At 41.0% G+C, this 21,297-nt stretch overlaps 1 protein-coding gene across 1 annotated transcript in view; it reads right to left on the reverse strand.

The window, feature by feature from the left end:
• SLC7A11 (solute carrier family 7 member 11) overlaps nt 1-21,297 on the reverse strand; it is a 361,100-nt gene that overhangs the window by 106,070 nt on the left and 233,733 nt on the right. Inside the window, 1 exon segment of the mRNA XM_040330993.1 lies at nt 11,763-11,892. Within this exon segment, the coding sequence (XP_040186927.1) occupies nt 11,763-11,892 (130 nt within the window).

A 21,297-nucleotide genomic window follows, 5' to 3' on the forward strand; every position in this document is an offset into this window, starting at 1 on the left:
TTATTGGTGGGATTAAGATGATTTCCTGCAATTTTATTTATAACTTTGACACTAAGGCCCCGTACACACGACCGAGTTTCTCGGCAGAATTCAGCCAGAAACTCGATCGGGGCCGTATCGGTTATGTGTACACTTTTGGCCGAGGGAAACCGACGAGGATCTCGTCGGGCCAAATAGAGAACATGTTCTCTATTTCCTCGTTAGTCAATGAGGAAACTTGGCTCGCAGAGATCCTCAGCGGCTTCACAAGAAACTCGACGAGCCAAAACGATGTGTTTTGCCCGTCGAGTTTCTCGGAGTGTGTACGGGGTCTAAGTCCGGGTACTCACGACCAAACATGTTCGCTGGAAAATGTCCGACGGGCTGTTTCCGGCGTACAAGGCTGTTTTGTCCATTTGGCCCGCTGGCTTGTACACACCAGCGGACCATATTTCCCTGCGGACCATAACGTGTGCACGTAATCCACGTTTGACGTCACTATAAGGGAAAGGCCAAAGTCAATGGCGATGCCCTCTGTTCCGCTTTTGGCTAGTTACGGCTTTTGCTCGTGTTAGTGAAGGTTTGGTTAGAGCTGATTCGCGCTTCTCGGTCTCCAGGCTTTAGCGGTAGTATTTTCTGGTTCAGTGCGTGTGCTTGTGGTACGTAGTTGGCATTCGGGTACAGGCGTGCAGTTCGTTCTGCTTTGCAGTTTCGTACTGTGCGATCGTATCTGTGTGTCGTGCGTTCTTTGCAGGTACCGCTGGATTTGATTGTGCTTTCTGTTGGAGTGTGTTCTTGACTGACCAGCCGGCCGGTTTGAAGCCATGATGGAGCAGCAGCGTAAATTTTCGCGAGTTGGTGCTGTTTATGGGATGGCTGCTGGATATGTTCATTATTCCAGTACTTTGGCCAGAAACAGGGGGCGGAGGCGTTTCTGGACCAAGAATTGGTTGCGCCAGCGTGACCAGTTCTCACATATGCCTCTGCTTAGGGAAATCCAGGAGAATAATCCTAATGACTATAGGAATTTTCTCCGCATGACGGACCCCGTATTCAACAGTCTGCTGGAACTTCTGTCCCCCTATATCACGAGGCAGGACACTGTGATGCGCCAAGCCATCACGGCCGAGCAGAGGCTTATTGCCACGTTGCGGTACCTGGCGACGGGGAGGAGCCTGCAGGACCTCAAGTTCTCGACAGGCATCTCTCCGCAGGCGCTTGGGGTCATCATACCGGACACGTGTGCTGCCATCATCAAAGTTCTGCACGAGGAGTATATTAAGGTAAGTTTCCTCATTTTAACCTCACAATGTGTCTTTAATAATGTTGGCAACTAACATTTTTTTTAAGTTCCCAGATATGCTGTGTGCTTAACTTACGTTCCCTTTTTGTCACTATGCATGTTGATATCAGCTTTTACATGTTCTTTTTATTTTGGCCTACCTGCATATTTGGATCTTACCCAATATTAACCTGTCCAGCATGCTATCTTCGGGCCAACCCCCACCTTGCCACATTTTTTTTTTAGTTTTATTTTTTGTTAAAACAGTTTAAATACCCCCCACCCCCCTTCAAAGTGTTTTTGTCCCCATCAGAGGGCTGTGGAGTCTCTTATTAATTAAGTGGGCCTATCTATTTGTGCCCCGAAATTCTCCCTTCATAATTTTAAAATGTTATTTTAAAAATGTAAAGTTGCACAAGGATGCTTGTAGGATTATGTTTGCAATGTTTATGTGCCAAAGTACTAAATCTCTTTTTTTGTTTGTCCCCACAGCTACCCTCCACACCACAGGAATGGCAGTCTGTGGCTTCCCAATTTGCCGAGCGGTGGGATTTTCCTAACTGCGGTGGAGCAATAGATGGGAAACACGTCCACATTGTGCCCCCACCCCACTCGGGGTCCTTCTATTATAACTACAAGGGTTATCATAGTATCGTGTTGATGGCGGTGGTGTCGGCACAGTATGAGTTTCTATATGTGGACGTGGGGAAGAACGGCCGGATGTCAGATGGGGGAGTGTTCTCACGGACTGATTTCTATGATCGTCTCCAAACTGGTGGTCTGGCATTGCCACCAGATGAAGATAATGTGGAAGGACTTCCGTTTGTGTTCCTAGCGGACGAGGCTTTCGGGCTTGGACCTCACCTAATGCGGCCTTTTCCCCAGAGGACCCTCACCTTAGAGAGGAAGGTGTTCAATTTTCGGTTGTCCAGGGCTCGGAGAGTAGTCGAGAATGCCTTTGGGATCCTCACCAACCGGTTCCGCCTGTTCCTGACATCGATACATTTGGCGGAATATAAATTGAACACCATTATATTTGCCTGCTGCATTTTGCACAATTTTCTACGCAGGCACTCCCAGACGTACCTAGCCCCCATGGGCTCTGAGGCAGGACTACCCTCAGAGAACATTCCTGGCCTGGACACTGGTCGCGCTGGCTTGGCCCCCCAATCTGCTCGTGAGGTACGCGACAAATATGTTGAGTACTTCATGGGTCGGGGGGCCATTGCTATGCCAGATCATATTTCTTTCTAATTCGGCCCCCAAAAGAAAGGAATATTCTCAGAACTAATAAATAATTAGACCATTGGACTTTATACAGTTGTTTGTCATTACTGCTTTTTCTCTATTTTTCTGTCTTCCAGGTTCTCTCCAAAAATAGTGCACTTCTAGTGCCAAATTTACTTACTCAGATGTATTAACTAACCACATTTGCACATTATTCACTCATCTACAAACTGGGTATTCAGTCTAGAAATAAGAAGCCACTAATTTTTCAGCTTTTGATGTCACAACTATATTTTTTTATTTTAGTCCTTTTTCCCCAAAAAATGCTTCTTTTTTGGTTTCAAACATTTTTTAAAAATTTTGTGGTGTAAATATTTGCTTTAAATTCTTTCATTTTTTTTCTTTATTGACAGTGATTATCAAGAATAATGATCAAAACACAATGTAATAATTATTTAAGTGAAAATATACCCAAGATTTTTCTGGCTTGTCTCCTATATATCTATCTATATATATATATATATATATATATAAATAGATATATATATATATATATACACACTTGTAAACATATATTTTTAATACTTTTGAACAAAATTAAAGTTTTATTTAGTTTGGTTTCAGTAACCCAGAATAATTTATATGTTTTCTATTTTTTGGGGTGTTTTTTTAAATATTTTTTACATTTATTTTTTCTTAATTTGCTTGTTTTTTCTAATAAATATATTTACATTTAAACAGTTTTGGGTAGTGTTTTTCTACAAAACATTTTTGTGCTTTAATTTTTTGGTGTATATATTTTTTTTCTAAATTTTAACACAACCAAAAAGTTTTGTCTTTTTTTAAGCTAATTATTTAACTTATTTCTTAGGTGATATTAATTGTTCGTTTTGTGATCTGAAACTGTAAACATTTACAACCAAAACAAGATCAACACCAAAAAAAAATTAAAAAAAACAACAGCAGTCAGTCATGGATGGTTGTGCTTTCACACTGGAACACGCCCAAATTTCTAAATGCACTCATTCAGTGAAAAAATCGCAAATGTCATTGGTTACACAGACAAATGGCCACATGTGCTATCTGACATCATGGGTGATCAATGTCTGTGTTTTGTGGGAGCAAACCCTTCTTCCTCTCAACTACTTGAGGATCGAGGAGGGGTTTGTACCCACAAAGCACAGACAATAGATAGTCTGTGATGGCAGATAGCACATATTGGCACACTGTGTGTGCATTTAGAAATTTTGGCGTATTATAAAGTACAAAAATTAAAATAGTTTTGTGGGTGGGGGATGGGCGGGGGATGGGCTTTTGTGTTTCAGTCTTTGACACGGCCCATCATGTCAATGATATTTTTGAAATTCTGTTCGATGACTAGCATCCATTGGCGCATATTGTCCATTTCCGTGCTGCACTCCATTACTTGCTGTACTATTATTGAAGCACTTGCACGTGAAAAATGTGCTACACCATCTTCATCCCCTAAAAACAAACAAAATGGCATCAAAATATGTAAAGAGTTTCGCCTATCTGCATATCTTGGCCCTATTAATGTGTGGGGTGACACTGACCTGATGGCCTGATAATTTCCACATCCACAATTTCACAATCTTCTATGACTCCTCCTTCTTCCACCACCTCAGCCTCATCCTCACGACTCCTCCTTCTTCCACCACCTCCCCCTCATCATCCACGACTCCTCCATCTTCTTCCAGAACTTCTTCTTTATCCATCAATACCCCTTCAAAATCACGCAATTCTGCTTCGTCCAGTTCCGCCTCATCTTCACCGAATTCTAAATCCAGAGTTAAGTCTTCCTCCTCTCTTCCTTCCACATCCTCCTCTCTTCCTTCCACATCCTCCTCTCTTCCTTCCACAGCCTCCTCTCTTCCTTCCACAGCCTCCTCCTCCTCACATGTGGAGGTGTTTGATTTTGTGGGTGTCTGGCCCTCTCTGCCTCCTCCAATTGCTGGCGTCTTCTTTCCCCTATAAGAAATACGAAACAAAAAAAGGTATACTCATCAGCACACAGATATTGTATATCATAAATCGCACACATTGCATAGACGATACATTATGATGATTTTTGTTTGTTTATTCTTTCAGCAATCCTCCATTTTTGGCGTAGTTCTAGGCCAAGCTCTGATCCTGCCCCTTTTTTGCAAAGAAGTGACACACATGGATGTCCCCCCAAAACATTAATTCTCGTCGACCCTCCAAATAAATATCCTTTGATTGTTGAGACACAGTGCTTTGCATTTCCAGATGTTAAAACATCAGCTTTATTTCCATTTTGGAGAATGAATCTTGTTTGCATGTCACATTCACTCAAGTTAATTTCTGTGATTTTGCTATTCAAAAATTTTTTAAAACAAAGTTTGTGGCCAGTCAGCCATGTCCAGGTGTGTTGTTCTGGACTAACCTCGCATTTCTGCGAAACAATGTCATATTACGCGTGTTAACTATTTTCAAAATATTTGGTAAAGGTTGTTATTTGACATAAACACAATACAGTATCTACACGTGTTCAAAAGTACAAGCAGGCCAAGGAGGCAGATGTCAAAAACTACATATCAAAACTTATTGCAGACATTCCCCCCCCCCTTAAATAATATGGACTTACTTTTACGCAGAATTTTGAGGATCTTCTTCATGTGATGTGGCTCCCTCAATTTTAAATCGGACCAACGCTTCCGGAGTTGCTCCTTGGACCTGGTGACACCAAACATTCTCCTCATTCTCCTTGCCACCTTGTCCATTATGTGTGACTTTCTACGGTTCGGTGTTTTGTAGGGCCCACATTCACCATCATAATCCTTCCTCCTCATGATGTAACCAACTCCACCATTTCTTCAAACGCCATATTAGTGGCTTTATATCTTTTAGGCCTGGATCGGGACGGTCCTGCCTCTGTCCCTTCACTTGCGCCATGAGAGCTCCGTGCCCGCTCGTGTGACATCGCCATCTTTCCTTCCCACAGAGATTAGGGGCGTGGAAATGAGGAAATGTCCCGTCATGGGCGGAGATGAGGGCGGGATTCTTGCATATGCGAGTGTCGCGAATGCCAACAACGTATTGACGTAGGTTACGCGGAAAATATTCGCGCGATTCCAGAACCTACACAGTTAACGCCATATTTACATTTTCAATTGATTAGGGGCTTGGCAAAGGTGACGAGGGCGGCGTTTCATACATACGCGGAGTGGATAAAAGGCGCATGAACGTGATTACGTAGGTTACGTGTTAATTCATCGAGCGTAACAAACGAGGATTTGGAGAGAGGCAGGTAAGAAATTTAAACATGGGATCAGCAGCGGGCTATAAAATGGAGAGCCATGGGATGGGGGTTTTGTCTGTTGGTTGTACAGTCTTATTAAGCTATTATGTCTCTTGGATACCAGAATGTGATTTTAGTACCCAAATGCTTTTGTAGACATCACAAAATATAGATGTCAAAAATGAGGTAACTCATTACCATTATGTAGGGTGTATTCAGATCAGGCCAAGTATGTTCTGTGTTGGTTGGACAGAGGTCATTAGGAAGTGTCTTCATGTAATCAATGCGAGGGGCAGGATATCTACACATGCAATAGTGCCTTGAGGAATGCTGTCATTTGTAATAATTGTATATGGTTGTAGATTTCTATTATTTCCTACAATGGATCCAAAGGGGCGGCATTTATTAAAAAAATGTTAGCTACAACCAACCAATGGGGCAGAGCTGGTCAGCATTTTGTAAACAAGAGACACTGTGTTTGTATTTCTATATAGGTCCTACTTTTTTAACAACATATTCTATCAATGTAAATGCTGAGCATTTTTTAAATCGTGTTTTTGGTTTCTTTTTCTTTTTGTAATCTAGACTAAAATTACAACTTTAAAAATTTAATATGGATCTACTGCAGACCCAGACATTATCCAGCATTTGCTGGATAAATTTCGAGAAATGCCCATCCTGTGGGATTCAAAGCAGGACCATTATCATAACAAGGACATACGAGCGGCAGCACTTGAACAGCTAGCAGCATACATGAGGACATGGGTGCCAGAATGCAGTGCCAACATGGTGAAGGATAAACTTGCCAACCTCAGGGGCACATATAGGAGAGCATACAAAGCTCACCAAAAGCAGCTAAGATCTGGAGCAGCAGCAAGACCACCAAAGGAACCCAAGCTGTGGTATTACAACCAGATGTCTTTTTTGCGGGATCAACTGGAAGGCAGGCCATCTATGTCAAGTCTGAATCCCAACCTTCCCTCCACGCTACCTTCCAGCGGGACTTCCCCAGATCACCACAGCCCTGCAGAGTCGGATGAAGAGGGCCTGGCTGACAGAGAGGCAGATCTGTGCCTCTACGATGATGAGGTATAGTAGTTTCATAACTATTTATGGAATAATATTAATTATTGTTGATTCTTGACTTGATATTGGTTAATAAAATACAAGCTGGGAAGCAAAAATCTAAAGTGGTGGGCAAACAAATAGGTGTCAGGGATGACAACTGCAGGGGTCAGAGGGTGAGTCTGTTTTCAAGTTTAAATTAGCGGCAAAAAAGAAGATTCAAGCATGAAAATGTGAGTGATTATATTTATAAATATATTACAACATGTCCCTTTTTTTAACACAGGAAGAAGAGACCAGCCAGGAGGTGGCAGATCCTCTCCTCACTGACAGCCAGGCCGAAGGGGTCAGTGGCAGCCAGGAGGAGGCCGGGCCCAGTGGCGTTTAGCAGCTCCCCAGGACAACCACCACCAGCCAGGCTCCTCCCCTCCATATTAGGCCACCAGGCCGAAAGAAGAAATTGGGGGCAGTGGAGGAAGCCAGCCTCCAAATGATTAGGGAGGCGAGTGCCATCATGAGGGCCCCCCTCAACCCCACTGAGGCCTACAGTGCCTCCCTGGCACACGATCTAAATAAAGGCACGGAGGAGCAGAGGCAACTGGCAAAGGGCGTGATCAACCAGGCCCTTTGGTGGATGGAGAGGGAGCTGCTGACCAAAGACACTGGGCTATGTGACCCGGCCCGGCTTGCTGAACACCATACTCCTGCTGCCACATCATCCCCACCTGCAAGGGCCCAGGAAGACCCGCTGTAAGGCAGCCTGGAAGGAAGGTTGCAAGGAAGAGGAGACGTTGATTCCCTGCCTTCCATTTGATCCCCCACAAATGGCATCTTGTTTGGACTACCACAGCTTGGGTTCCTTTGGTGTTATGTGCTGCTGCTTCAGATTTTAGTTTGTGTGCCTCCTGAGGTTGGCTAGTTTAGCCTTCACCATGTTTGACAATGCAAGTTTGCATGTATTTTGCTAGCTGTTCAAGTGCTGCCATTCTGTTTTTGTTCCTTTTTATCATTTGCTAAAATAAAAGCGTTTTTGTTGAATTTAAAAACGTGCCTATTGTTTGTAATACTGTGGGGATTATTTTAGGCATCAAACATTACAAACAAATAAAATGTTTCATCTAAAAAATTCACTAACTCATGTGGGGGGGGGGGGGGCATTTGGTGTGCCAACATGGTAGACAATTTAAACAACCTTCAAAATAATCCAGTTAAAATATGCAAACAAAAGCCAAATTCTAAGAATTGCTATTAAAAAATTCTAAATGGTGACATAACTATAAACACATAAAAAAAGTGGCAAAGATAAACATTAAACCTTAAAAAAAAAAAAATATACATGTGGAGGACCACTAAAAATATGATACGTCGGGCCAAAAAAAGATTGCTAAAATCTTACTACATCCCAGCTAACAAATGTCACTTTTCATTAGTAACAACTCAGTTGAAATAACATGAGCTAAATAACTGATTATTTCTAGCAAGAGAAGAATGAATAAAACGACGGCATCAAGTGTTGTTTATTGTGTGGTTTGCTTCAGTGTTCTATTGCTAGAATTAATCTTTCTATTGACGAATGTGCCATATCCCAAACAAACGTGAGTTTTACCTGAACGAGCGCTCCCGTGGCCTCATTTAGTCTGAGCATGCGCGGGGTTTTTGTACGTTGGTTTTGTGTACTCACCACCAAACATGTCCGTTCGGACAGGATTTCAGCGGACGGTTTTAAACAAGTTTGGAAATAAATGTCTGCTGAAAAACGGCCCGGCGGGCAAATGTACGGTGAAATTCTGTACGCTCGTAACTACACACGACCAAACATGTCTGCTGAAACTGGCCCGCGGACCAGTTTCAGCAGACATGTTTGTCGTGTGTACGGGGCCTTAGAGTTGAACATTGCCCAATGCCTAGAAACTGTAGATGTTTGTACATAGTGAATGTATCACACTTCACCATCAACCCAGACACTGAAAATGTGTTGCTTTACCTAACTAGTGAACTATTGTATATGTCTGTTATGGCCCTGTACACAAGATCGGTTCGTCTGATGAAAATGGTCCGATAGGAGAAAGGGGGTGGCTAACAATAGGTGAATTAACACAAAGTGGGGGGCGATTTGAAATACTGGTATGGCAAGCGCGGCAGGTCCGAAATGTTTTGGAAACTCTGGGTAACACAGAAAAATCGGGTATTAACAAAGTTTGAGGAATATTGTGGGGGGGGAGGGGGGTGAGCCAATCACCCACGTGGTTTCCAAAATGTATACATTGTTGACTGCACCCCCAGAAGACTTTAAAATGTCATGCCTGGCTAAATGAGAGAGAGATCTAGGCCAAACTTTTTCCCCAGTACAGTGCCAAAATATTATAGACCTGTAGTTAAAATCTTCAAGGTGTACGAAAATACAAGAGTTAAACTATAAAATACTAACATGTTGGTTTTACATGCCAGCGCTTCTAAACACATTTTTTCAGAAGTCTCAGATAGATGTTGGAGAGGTTGTGGGGAGAAAGGGACAACAATACACATATTTTGGGGCTGTCCAATAATAAGACAATTCTGGCAAACAGTTCGGAGAATTACCCAATTACTTACCGAATATAAGACTCCAGATGATCCTGCTTTTTTTCTATTACATCATATACAAATTACACAGAAAAGATATACTGTATGAGGTCAGTGATGTGTGATTTGATAAATGTGGCAAAAAGCTGCATTGCAATAAACTGGAAAGATCCTAAGGCACCTTCAATTTCAATGTGGCTTAACCTCCCTGGTGGTATGATTCTTTCAGAAAAAACATGCTGAAAGCGGGTACCATTATTTGCAAGGAAATTTGGCGTTTTATATTGTAGGTCTGTCATTTTTAGAAATAACTTACTTAAATCTGACCAAACAAGCTTCTAATAGGCATCCCGGGTATGACATTTTTTAAAAAACAAAATTATAAATTATAATATAATATATAATTATAAATAATTATAACAAATAATAATATAATTATAATAAAAATTATTCAATAATGTAATCAAATCAAAATCACTGAAATTTGCTCAGTTGCAGAATTGTTGCTGTCATTATTTTTTTTTTTATGACGAATTTCCCCACAAATCGCTATCGCACAATTCTGCAAGTGATTATAATTTATTATCGCTGTTTTTTAGCTGATCTAAAACTATTTTTGACATAAAGGGACACTTTGGTTGCTATGGACAATCTACAGTTTGCAGGGAGAAAGAAACATTTTTATTATATAAAATGACATGCATGACACAGGACAGACCACTAGGGACAAGGGGGGTGTGTTTTTTTTACATACAGTACTGTAATCTATAAGATTACAGTATACTGTATGTAATGTGCTTGTTTACTTTTTTGAATTTGGCGCCGTTCTCCGTCCCCGTGCGTCGTAACGTCGCAGGGAACGGAGATCGGCGTCACACGGAGGCACTGTGTGAATCGAGCGAGGTCCCGCTCGCTCACACAGCGCGGTGGCATCGCTGGATCCAGGGACAAGGTAAGTAACTTTGCCTGTGGATCTAGCGAGGCAAGCCCGAGTCTGACTCGGGGTTACCGCTCGCAGCAGGAAAATCTAACCCCGAGTCAGACTCGGGAACACCGCCAGGCAGGTTAAAAAAGTCAGGAAAATAGGAATAATGGAGTAATTATTGCCAAGGACGATAGACAAGAAAGAACAAATTAAAATAATACGGGCACCCTGGGAATCATTTGTACAATCAGAGGAAGGTAAAAAGTTATTTGGGGTGCAAGAATAAGAACTAGTCTGATAGTGAGAGAAAGAAAAAAAGAAAATAAAAATGGGAAGGGTGTCTGAATAGCGTGCACCGGTGAAGACATTGGAGGGGGTGGGGGTTCCGCACGGAGCGGAGAGGGGAAGTAGAGGAGATGGGGGTCTTGAGGAGGGGATAAGGGGAGAGGGAATGAGGGAAAAGAAATGGGGAAGGAAGGGAGATGCATTAAGGAGGGAATCAGTTTAAAAAGTATGAAATATATGGAACTAGGGTGGGCGATGAAATAACTGGGGAAGAATGGATTTAAGTTAAAGAAGGAATAATACTTAGTTTTTTTGTAATTTTTCCCAGTTATATGGTCGCCAGGGATATATTATTATTTTCCTTTGATGTAATATATGAAATGTGAATATAGGTAAAGAGGAAGATGTATTATGATATCCACATATGATGTTTTATTGGATTGTGTCTGTTCCTTTTTTTTGTTCTGTATTTCTTTCTTTCTTAAAATAAAATAAAAAAACAGAGAATTAAAAACAAAAAACAAAAAAAAAAACGGTCCGATGGACCGTTTTCATCGGACGAACTGATCGTGTGTGGACCCCCATAGTTTTTTTTTTCCCCATTGGTGAAAAAAAATAGAACCTGTTTTAAAATTTTCTGATGGTTAAAAAAACGTCTGTGGGGAAATCCATTGGTCAAAAATCCATGCATGCTCAGAATCAAGTCGACGCATGCTCAAAAGCATTGAACTTAATTTTTCTCTGCACGTTGTTGTGTTTTACGCCACCGCGTTCGACACGATCGGATTATTAACTGATGCTGTGTAGGCAAGACTGATGAAAGTCAGCTTCATCGGATATCTGATGAAAAAATCCATCGGTCCGTTTTCATCGGATGAACCGATCGTGTGTACGTGGCATTAGAAAATCACTTAGATTATTATGGTTACATTGCAGTCTTACTGCTATGTACAGTATGAACCTTATGGTAACATTACTATAACTAAATAAAGTGCATGTGTTAGATCTGTAAAGTATTGCTACTTTCCAATAAAATTAATTTTACATTTAGTTCTAGCATTATGTATCTGTACCTATCATTACCAGATGGTCTGTGGTTTTTCTGCTGCATTTATATAAACACTAATAACAACTGTAATTAGCAGTTGTTGTATTACCAGTTATAGTTGTTTTAGTATCTCACCTTGATACAGCAAAAACCCCACCATTCATGGAACCAAAACATGATAAAGCAACAAAGATGGGAACTGCCAATGAGAAACTTCCCAGGAGACGCTCTGCATATGTCTGAAAAGAAAATACATGATTGTTAGAAAAATGTATACGTGTCTAATTTCTGTTTAATAACTATGTTGTCCATGAAACACATAAATAATGATGCTCTTTTTTTGAGGTCTCCAGTTTTTACTAAGAAATCATACTGTGTGATTATCATTGACAAGATTAAACCAGAAGATTTTAAGAGTGTAACATCTAGTTCAATGCTTCCAAGCATGCGTCGACATTATTCTGAGCATGCATGGGTTTTGAACCGATGCTTTTGCGTACTAACCATCGGTTTTGACCGATCGGTCATCAGTCCATCAGTCCGTTTTTTAAAGCAAGTTTTAAAACTTTGGTCTGAAGGACAAAAGTCTGATGGGCCATACACACGGTAGGTTTGGACTGATGAAACTGAACTTCACTCCGTTTTCATCAGTTTGGACTGACCGTGTGTACAGGACCTAAGGTGCCAATCCATCAAAGATCCAGAGATACAAACTAATAGATTGTTTTATTAGAAAGAATATAATGCACCCAGGGTTGCCAACTTTCAGTAAATTTATGAACAGTTTGCAAAATCTGTAATTTTTGTATCTGTCCATGAATTCCTTATTTTTGAACATGCATGTCCGTAACAGACATTCATGGATGGATACAAAAATTAGGGATTTTACAAACTGTTTATAAATCTACTGAAAGTTGGAAACCCTGAATTTACCATTGGAAGGCATGAATTATTGCAAAACTCTTCCAAATAACATCAGTGTCCACACCAAGTTCACACCCATGTACTGCAAAGAGACCCCTTCGACATCTGTATGCATTGCTAAGGAAGTGACCATAAACTCCAAAAACAATCAACACCTTTAAGGAAAAGATTTGCACACACATCAAAAAGCGCCTTCTTATCAGTGCATACAGATATGGAAGGGCCTCTTCAAAGGATTTTGTGTGTACTTTGTTGTTACAAGAAAAAAAGCAGATCTTGCACCAACACAGGTACTATATACTGCTGCAATCCAAATGTTGGAATACTGGACTAATAAAAATTCGGGCAAAAAAAAAAAAAGAAAAAGGATACACTGTTCCTTTGAATAACTAATTCATCAATATACGTGATCACAAAATGAGAAAAAATTATCTAAATGCCAACATAATAGATGGTATGCATGTAAATCTGTTAACTCTTTTAGTAAAATGTATCTATTTATTCGGGGTAACATAATCTTTTATATTTTACAAAAAAATTGATTATGTATTTACTTACATTAAAATTCAAGAAATGTATTTTTTTTCGAAAAATATTGTATTTGAAAAAATGCTGTGCAATAACGTGTGACATAAAAAATTGCAAAACCCACCAATGTATTTTCTAGGGCCTTTGCTTTAAAAAAATATATATAATGTTTGGGGTTTAAAAAAATACTCACTTTTGGAATTTGGAATTTCGTTTTCGTCCGAAAAATACATTTATTTAGCTACTCCAGAAATGTGTTTTTATTTATTTTGTTTTGTTAAAAAATGCATTTGTCTGAAAATCCCAATTAATTAAGATCAAATCTGTCATTGAAGGCTTATTGTGTCTGTCGAATGTTCTAAGAAGATTTGACAGAGAAGCTAAACTGTACGATGCCGCAATCATACATTTCCAGTCGAATGTTCCGCCTACAAGCTATAGAAAAATTCTAATGTTGTATGACACTAGTAATAATTATATTTATACATTATTATTACTTGTCAACCAACATTCAAATTCTTCTGTAGCTTATGGGCCGAGCATTTGACTGGAAATGTATGATTGCGGCTTAGCTGCTTGTCGAATCTTCTTAGAACTTTTGACAGACACCATAAGCCTTCAATGACAGATTTGACGTTTGTATGTTTTTCGCTGCTTCGTCGAATCTTCGTCGTTCATGTTGAATGGAGCTTGGAGTTGCTGTGTGCCTAGCCTGGGCGTTGCTGTGTGCCATATCCACTATTACCCTCTATGGCTCAGAGATAGTGAGCTGCTCCACAACAGGGGCATAGGTAGTTTGGTACACCACACTTTTAATCATGGTAAGCTTCATTAACACATTTTCACATCTTCCATCACTCTTGCCCACTTGTGCAGCACCAACGTTTTCAGAGACTCCAGGCCTCTCTGTCTTTGTTTCACCTGACATTGTTGCTAGGAGTAACTTCACAAGCACCATATAATTTTCAGATTCATGTATAACATTTTATTTCCCACTGTACAGGGCACTAAGCAGAGAGAAGTCTTTCTACAAACACATAGAGGGTACTGTTACTGGAGTCACTCACACTTATTGGCAAACAAATTCACTGCCAGACTCACCAAGGACTGACTTCTCTGCACTGACTTCCACTGAGTTCCCAGCACTCTTCTCATTCAATAAGGTCCTATCACATGACTAAAATTTCACATTTCAGTTGCAATAAAACAAAAAACAATTCATCCTGTAGACCTGCTATTCCACTCATATAGCCAAGGTATGAAGCAGCAGCAGACACACTATGGGGGTTATTTACGAAAGACAAATCTACTTTGCACTACAAGTGCAAACTACAAGTGCAAAGTGCACTTGAAATTCCACTGAAAGTGCACTTGGAAGTGCAGTTGCTGTAAATCTGAGGGGGACATGCAAGGAAAATAAAAAACAGCATTTTAGCTTCCACATGATTGGATAATAAAATCAGTAGAGCTTCCCCTCATTTCAGATCTACCCCTCAGTTTTACTGCGACTGCACTTCCAAGTGCACTTTCAGTGCAATTTCAAGTGCGTTTTGCACTTGTGGTTTGCACTTGTAGTGCAAAGTGAATTTTCCTTTCGTAAATAGCACCCTATGGGCCTAATCCAAAAAAGGGATACGCCGGCGTATCTACTGATACGCCGTCGTATCCCTGTTTCTATCTATGGAACTGATCCACAGAATCAGTTTCACATAGATAGGCAGAAGATCCGACATGTCTAAGGGACTTACACTGTCGGATCTTAGGATGCAGTACCGCAGCCGCCGCTGGGGGCATTTCTCATCGAAATGCCGCTTCGGTTTGCCGTCGCAATAGTTTGCCGTCGCAATATTAGGGCTGCTTTTACAAGGCCTAAACTGTTTACACCTTGTAAAAGTAGACCCTTCTATCCCGCGTCGCTGTCTTTTTTTTTTCTTTAATTTTTTTTTCCCGCCGCAACTCGTTTTTTTTTTTTACGCCCGTCGCGATTCTCAAAACCCGGCGCAACCTAAAACCGCGCAAAGCACGCCGGGAAATGACGTCGGGAGCATGCGCAGTACGTCCGGTGCGGGAGCGCGCCTAATTTAAATGGGACTCGCCCCATTAAATTAGGAACGCCTTGCGCCGGACGGATTTAAGTTACACCGCTCAAAATTTCTAGGTAAGTGCTTTGTAGATCGGGCACTTAGGTAGAGATTTTGCGGCGGTGTAACTTAAACGGGAAAAAATATGTTGCGCCGGGTTTTTGTGGATTAGGCCCTATGTGCCTTGGCAATCCCTGCAGACTTGACTTGGACTTTTCCATGGCTGCTTGGTTTGACTGCAGACACTTTATCAACACAAATCTGGTGGTCAAAAACAGGCCATAGGCTAAGTTACCTTGCCCAGTATCCACTAACAGGTGACATTTGGCAACTGCATATCCCCATTAACTACACCTCAGACAACAAATGTGCTTCCATGTTTTGTTAGGGCTTCCCATGCAGAATTTTCCTGGATGCTACGCAGAGCTTTTTTTTCAGAAAATAGGTGCAGGAACTCAACCACGACCCCGTTCATATTTCACAAACAGTAGAAGGGTCTTAAAGGGGCATTAAATACCAGGATTGCTTTACATACAGAGTGCAGAGTTCAGGGGGGGGTTACACACAGAGTGCAGGGCTGTCAATTGTAAACACAGAAACCAGACTTCTGTGTTTACAAGTGATTGTGGTGAGCAGGCACCGAAGGGTCTGAGCCAAAGGTGGTGGAACTGAGTTCCCCCAAGTTCCCCCTGAAAAAAAGCCCTGATGCTACGGAACACTCACATCCCTGTAAGATTTCAGCTGCTCTGTTTGCACCAATGTTGCACTAGCATGCATCTCCTAGTTCCCTACAGCTATCTGTTAAAATCACTTGAATTCCCAGAGCTTGCACTCCTCTTTCTGTAATCTGCTGTATCCAGCAGAGTTATATAATTATTCAAGAATCGTTTTGCATTTTCAGCAACCTTATTTGTGTTAACTGATGCCACGTACACACGATCATTTTTCGGCATAAGAAGAAAACGTTGTTTTTTTAGCATGTTCAAAAAACAACGTTTTTCCAACTTCATCATTAAAAACGACGTTGCCCACACACCATCGTTTTAAAAAAATGATGAACAAAGCGCGGTGACGTACAACACATACAATGGCACTCTAAAGGGGAAGTTCCATTTGCCTTTGGGCTGCTTTAGCTGATTCCTTGTTAGTAAAAGACGATTCGCGTTTTTTTGTCTGTTACAGCGTGATGAATGTGCTTACTCCATTATGAACGGTAGTTTTACCTGAACGAGCGCTCCCATCTCAAAACTTGCTTCTGAGCATGCGCGGGTTTAAAAACGTCGTTTTAGCCCACACACGATCATTTTTTACAACCCGAAAAACGTTTTTTTTTAAAACAACGTTAAAAAATGCAGCATGTTGGAACTTTTTTTTTTGTCGTTTTTCAGAAACTGAAAAACGATGTGCAGCTCACACATGATCATTTTAAATGACGTTTTTAAAAACAACGTTTTTTTTTCATGCCGAAAAATACGCGGCATTAGGCATTGACAGACTTTCATTGTGCTTGTTCTAGGTACCTCATACTGCAGACCCACTGCAGATCTTATACTGTAGAGTTCACCACAATTTTTACAATTCCAGCAAATAATGCATTGGTACTTTAATAGCGGCTGGGATATTTCCACAATTCCAAAGCTAATGGTACTGTTCCTTTGAACTTCACAGACCTGTCAAACATGATGTGCTGTGTCTTTCAATGGAACATGTAACAACATGCATACCCAGTTTAATATAAGAGAACTTACATTTAAGTTGGGTTAAGCAGGCACTAAGCAGAAGGAACTCTACTTGTGCTGTTCACATCCTCTACCAATTGGAAATTTAGCTTAAAATGCATTTGTACTTGTATTCATCCAAATGTCAAAGTACTAAAGATGTTCTGCCGAAGCAGGAGTTATTTAGCATAATAACAAAAACAAATGTATTACAGATTTATCTTTTGAACATACAGTAGCTATGCCAGTCTCATCCTCTCTGTCTAACTAGACTCTTCTGCTAATGTACTACAGTACTTACTTGCTTAATTCAAGCACACCGGTCTGTTTGGATGTGGACTACCTTTGTTCCTTCACAATCTCCAACTCTCAGGCCTCGTACACACGACCGAGAAACTCGATGGGCGAAACACATCGTTTTGCTCGTCGAGTTCCTTGTGAAGCCGTCGAGAAACTTGACAAGCCAATTTTCTCCATTCCCATCAAGGAAATAGAGAACACTGGGCCAGATTCACAGCTGAAATACGCTGGAGTATCTACTGATACGCCGGCGTATTTTCAAATTTGCCGCGTTGTATCTTTAGTTTGAATTCTCAAACCAAGATACGACGGCTTCTGGCTTCAAACCGACAGGCGTACGGCTTCGTACGCCTTCGGATCGTAGGTGTAATACTTCGGCGCCCGCTGGGTGGAGTTTGCGTCGTTTTCCGCGTCGGGTATGCTAATTAGCTGTTTACGGCGATCCACAAAGTTACGCGCGGTCGTCGCATTCTCTTACGTCGTCGCTAGTCGGCTTTTCCCGGCGTAAAGTTACAGCTGCTATTTCTTGGCTTAAATTTAGACTTGCCATGTTAAAGCATGGCCGTCGTTCCCGCGTCAAATTTTACATTTTTTTTGCGTAAGTCGTCCGTGAATAGGAAAGGACGTAATGCACGTCGCCGTTCAAAAAATTACGTCGGTGCGACGTCATTTCGCGCAAAGCACGGCGGGAAATTTCAAAACGGAGCATGCGCAGTACGATCGGCGTGGGAACGCGCCTAATTTAAATGATACACACCCCATTTGAATTAGGCGGGCTTGCGCCGGACGGATTTATGCTACGCCGCCGCAAGTTTACAGGCAAGTGCTTTGTGAATCAAGCACTTGCCCGTAAAACTTGCGGCGGTGTAACGTAAATGCGATACGTTACGCCGCCGCAATTCTATGTGAATCTGGCCCATGCTCTCTTTTTGGCTCATCGAGTTTCTCGACAGTTTCCTTGACGAAAATGTACACACGACCGGTTTCCTCGGCAAAAAAATATCTCCCAGCAAGTTTCTTGCTGGTTTTTGCCGAGAAACTCGGTCGTGTGTACGAGGCCTTAGACATAATTCTAGCTGCATCTTTACACAATGACACAGTGACACACCGTCCATCTGTGACTATAGTGTGTGCCTCCCCACAGATGGTTATTTTATTGTGACTATTAGTAAAAGAGAAAAAAAGCAGTTAATAATTAAGAGTCTTCGGCAGCTTTCATTAAGTTTATCAATGCAATACCAGAAATACGTTTATAGAGATTTGTGAGCAGAAAATATCTATTTATCTAAATAACTTAAATGACATAAATAAAAACATTTTCTTCCATTTCACCCAATTACCAGGAACAGATGTACACAGCGTGACGAATATTATTATCAGAAACATTAACAATCTACACAAAAAAAAGTAAAAACTAGCTTGTTAGCACTTTAAATGAAGAATGGATATTTCATTAATTTATATACTTGTGTTAATATCTGAAAGCGTGACAGTTTGACCCTCTTATTACTTATAAAGCTGAAAAAGAGCATGTACCAGCCTTCTTTATGTCTAACTGTAAACAATTAGTTAACTAGTTTTTCACTACGCAGATAATATTTTTCTGCATTTTGCTACAAAATTATTATACAGACCCAGCTGTGCTTATCTGCATACAAGCTAATTATTTTTGAAGTTTTCATAGTTCATGTCCAAATACAAGAGATAATACACGAGAGAAACACAAAATCAACATGCTAGAATAGTAAATTTTTTAAGCTGCGCAAGATAATGGATCATTATATTCTGTGCAAGGATATCTTAATGGTTTGCCAGTAATAATTTTTATTTAACAGTTTTTTCTTTATTACGTTTTTAAAAAGTTTTATAGAGAGACAGAGTGGCATACACGGTTGTGAAAAATGATTCCAAATTAATTGGCTATGATTTTGGAGACATCCTGGATCAGACAAATAAATGCACGGGCTGTAAAAATATAAACCGTATATACTCGAGTATAAGCCAAGATTTTCAGCACTTTTTTTGGGCTGGAAATGCCCCCCCCCCCGGCTTATTCTCGAGTCAGTGTACCTAAAATGATTGAGAGGCTGTGGGCGTCCATTGTTTTAAACTTGCGGTCTCCTTCTGGTCCCTTCCGTGATAGGCAGAACTCTGCTGAGAAACGCCTATCACGAACGTTCTCTCATCCTCACCCATTCCAGCAGACACTGTGTTCAGTGTTCCGCCAATCATAGACGCCTTTTCATCCTCGGACAAGAGGACGTCCGTGATTGGCAGAACAGTGAACACAGTGTCTGCTGGGAAACTGAGTCCAAGGATGAGAGAGCATCCGTGATAGGCGGAACTGTGTCAGCTGAGAAACGCCCATCACGGGAGGGACCAGGAGGAGACCGCAAGTTTTAAATAATGAATGGCAGCCTCTCAATTTCAGGTACCCCAATAATGGGCACAGTGACGACGGGCACAGTGACGATGGGCACAGTGAGGATGCACTAGGTGACGATGGGCACAGTGACGATGGGCACAGTGACGATGGGCACAGTGAGGATGGGCACAGTGAGGTTGGCACTGTGAGGTTGCAATGGGCACAGTGAGGTTTCAATTGGCACAGTGAGGCGTGAGACATTGTTAACCCTCTTATTTGCTTACAGTAGCTGCTGCATTCTCACCCTCGGCTTATACTCGAGTCAATACGTTTTCCCATTTTTTGTGGTAAAATTAGGTACCTCGGCTTATACTCGGATCGGCTTATACTCGAGTATATACAGTAAATATATTTTTTACACATGAATAAACATGTATGTAGTTTTATTGCATGTTTAGATATATGCTTTGTGAGCGCACTGAAGTTTTTTTGGTGTAGACATCCACCTGACTGCAGGTCACTCTACAAGTTGAACAAGCAAAAACCCTGCCTGATTGTTATTATCAATTTTTGTTATAAATGGATGTCTATGAAGATAAACCCCCCTTCAAATGTTTGCTGACCATTAAAGTGAGCGTAAAGCAATTTTTTTTAAATAACAAACATGTTATATTTACCTCCTCTGTGCAAGGGTTTTGCGCAGAGTGGCCCGATCCTCCTTTTCTGGGGTCCCCTCGCAAACGCTCATGGCTCCTTCTCTTCTAGAATGCCCCCATGGAGAGCTGCTTTCCATTAGAGCACTCCTGCATCTACTGACACAGACAAGAGGACTTGGCCCCGCCCCTCGTGTCACTGTATTCAAAATGAGAGCAGCAGGAGCCAAAGGCTACTGCTGCTATTAATCTATTCATTGAGGACCAGAGACTGTGGCTGGAGCTGATGTGCTCATCCCCCTCACTGGTAGGGATGAGTTGAACACCCCCCCTTCCCCGGCTCGGTTTGCACCAGAGCATGCGAACAGACAAAAAATTTGTGTGAACATTCGAACACCGGTAAAGTCTATGGGATGCGAATGTGAAAAATCAAAAGTGTTCATTTTAAATGCTTGTATGCAAGTTATTACCATAAAAAGTTTTTTTTTGGGACCTAGGTACTGCCCCAGAGGACATGTATCAATGCAATTTTTTTTTTAAAACAGACGTTTTTCAGGAGCAGTGATTTTAATAATGCTTAAAGTGAAACAATAAAAATGAAATATTCCTTTAAAAATCGTGCCCCGGGGGTCCCCTTAGTCTGCCTGTAAAGTAGCACATCGTTCCCATTTTTATAACAGTACCGCAGCAAAATAACATTTATAAAGGAAAAATGTCATTTAAATTGCTTGCTTTTAAAAAAATGGGGGGGGGGGGGGGTCCCCCCAAGATCCATACCAGGCTAAATGTAGAAGTTCCCCTTTTTTCTCTCACCACCTATTTCTAGGTACTGGTTAAATTATTGGTCATTGATACGTATCACCTCTGTTTAAATGAATGTGCCAATATTCTTCTCAAAGAAATTATAAAAGCACACAGAAAAGACATAAAACTATAAAGCTTACATGAATCTGCCCATACAGTTATGACATAGTGCTTACATATTACTTTAGTGCCCTTATCCAATATGTAAAAGGTGGCTGCCCATCCATGGCAAACAAGTGTTATAATAAAAAATGAAAAGAATATTATATGA

This window comes from Rana temporaria, chromosome 1 (assembly GCF_905171775.1).
Source record: "Rana temporaria chromosome 1, aRanTem1.1, whole genome shotgun sequence".
Classification (NCBI taxonomy): Eukaryota; Metazoa; Chordata; class Amphibia; order Anura; family Ranidae; genus Rana; species Rana temporaria.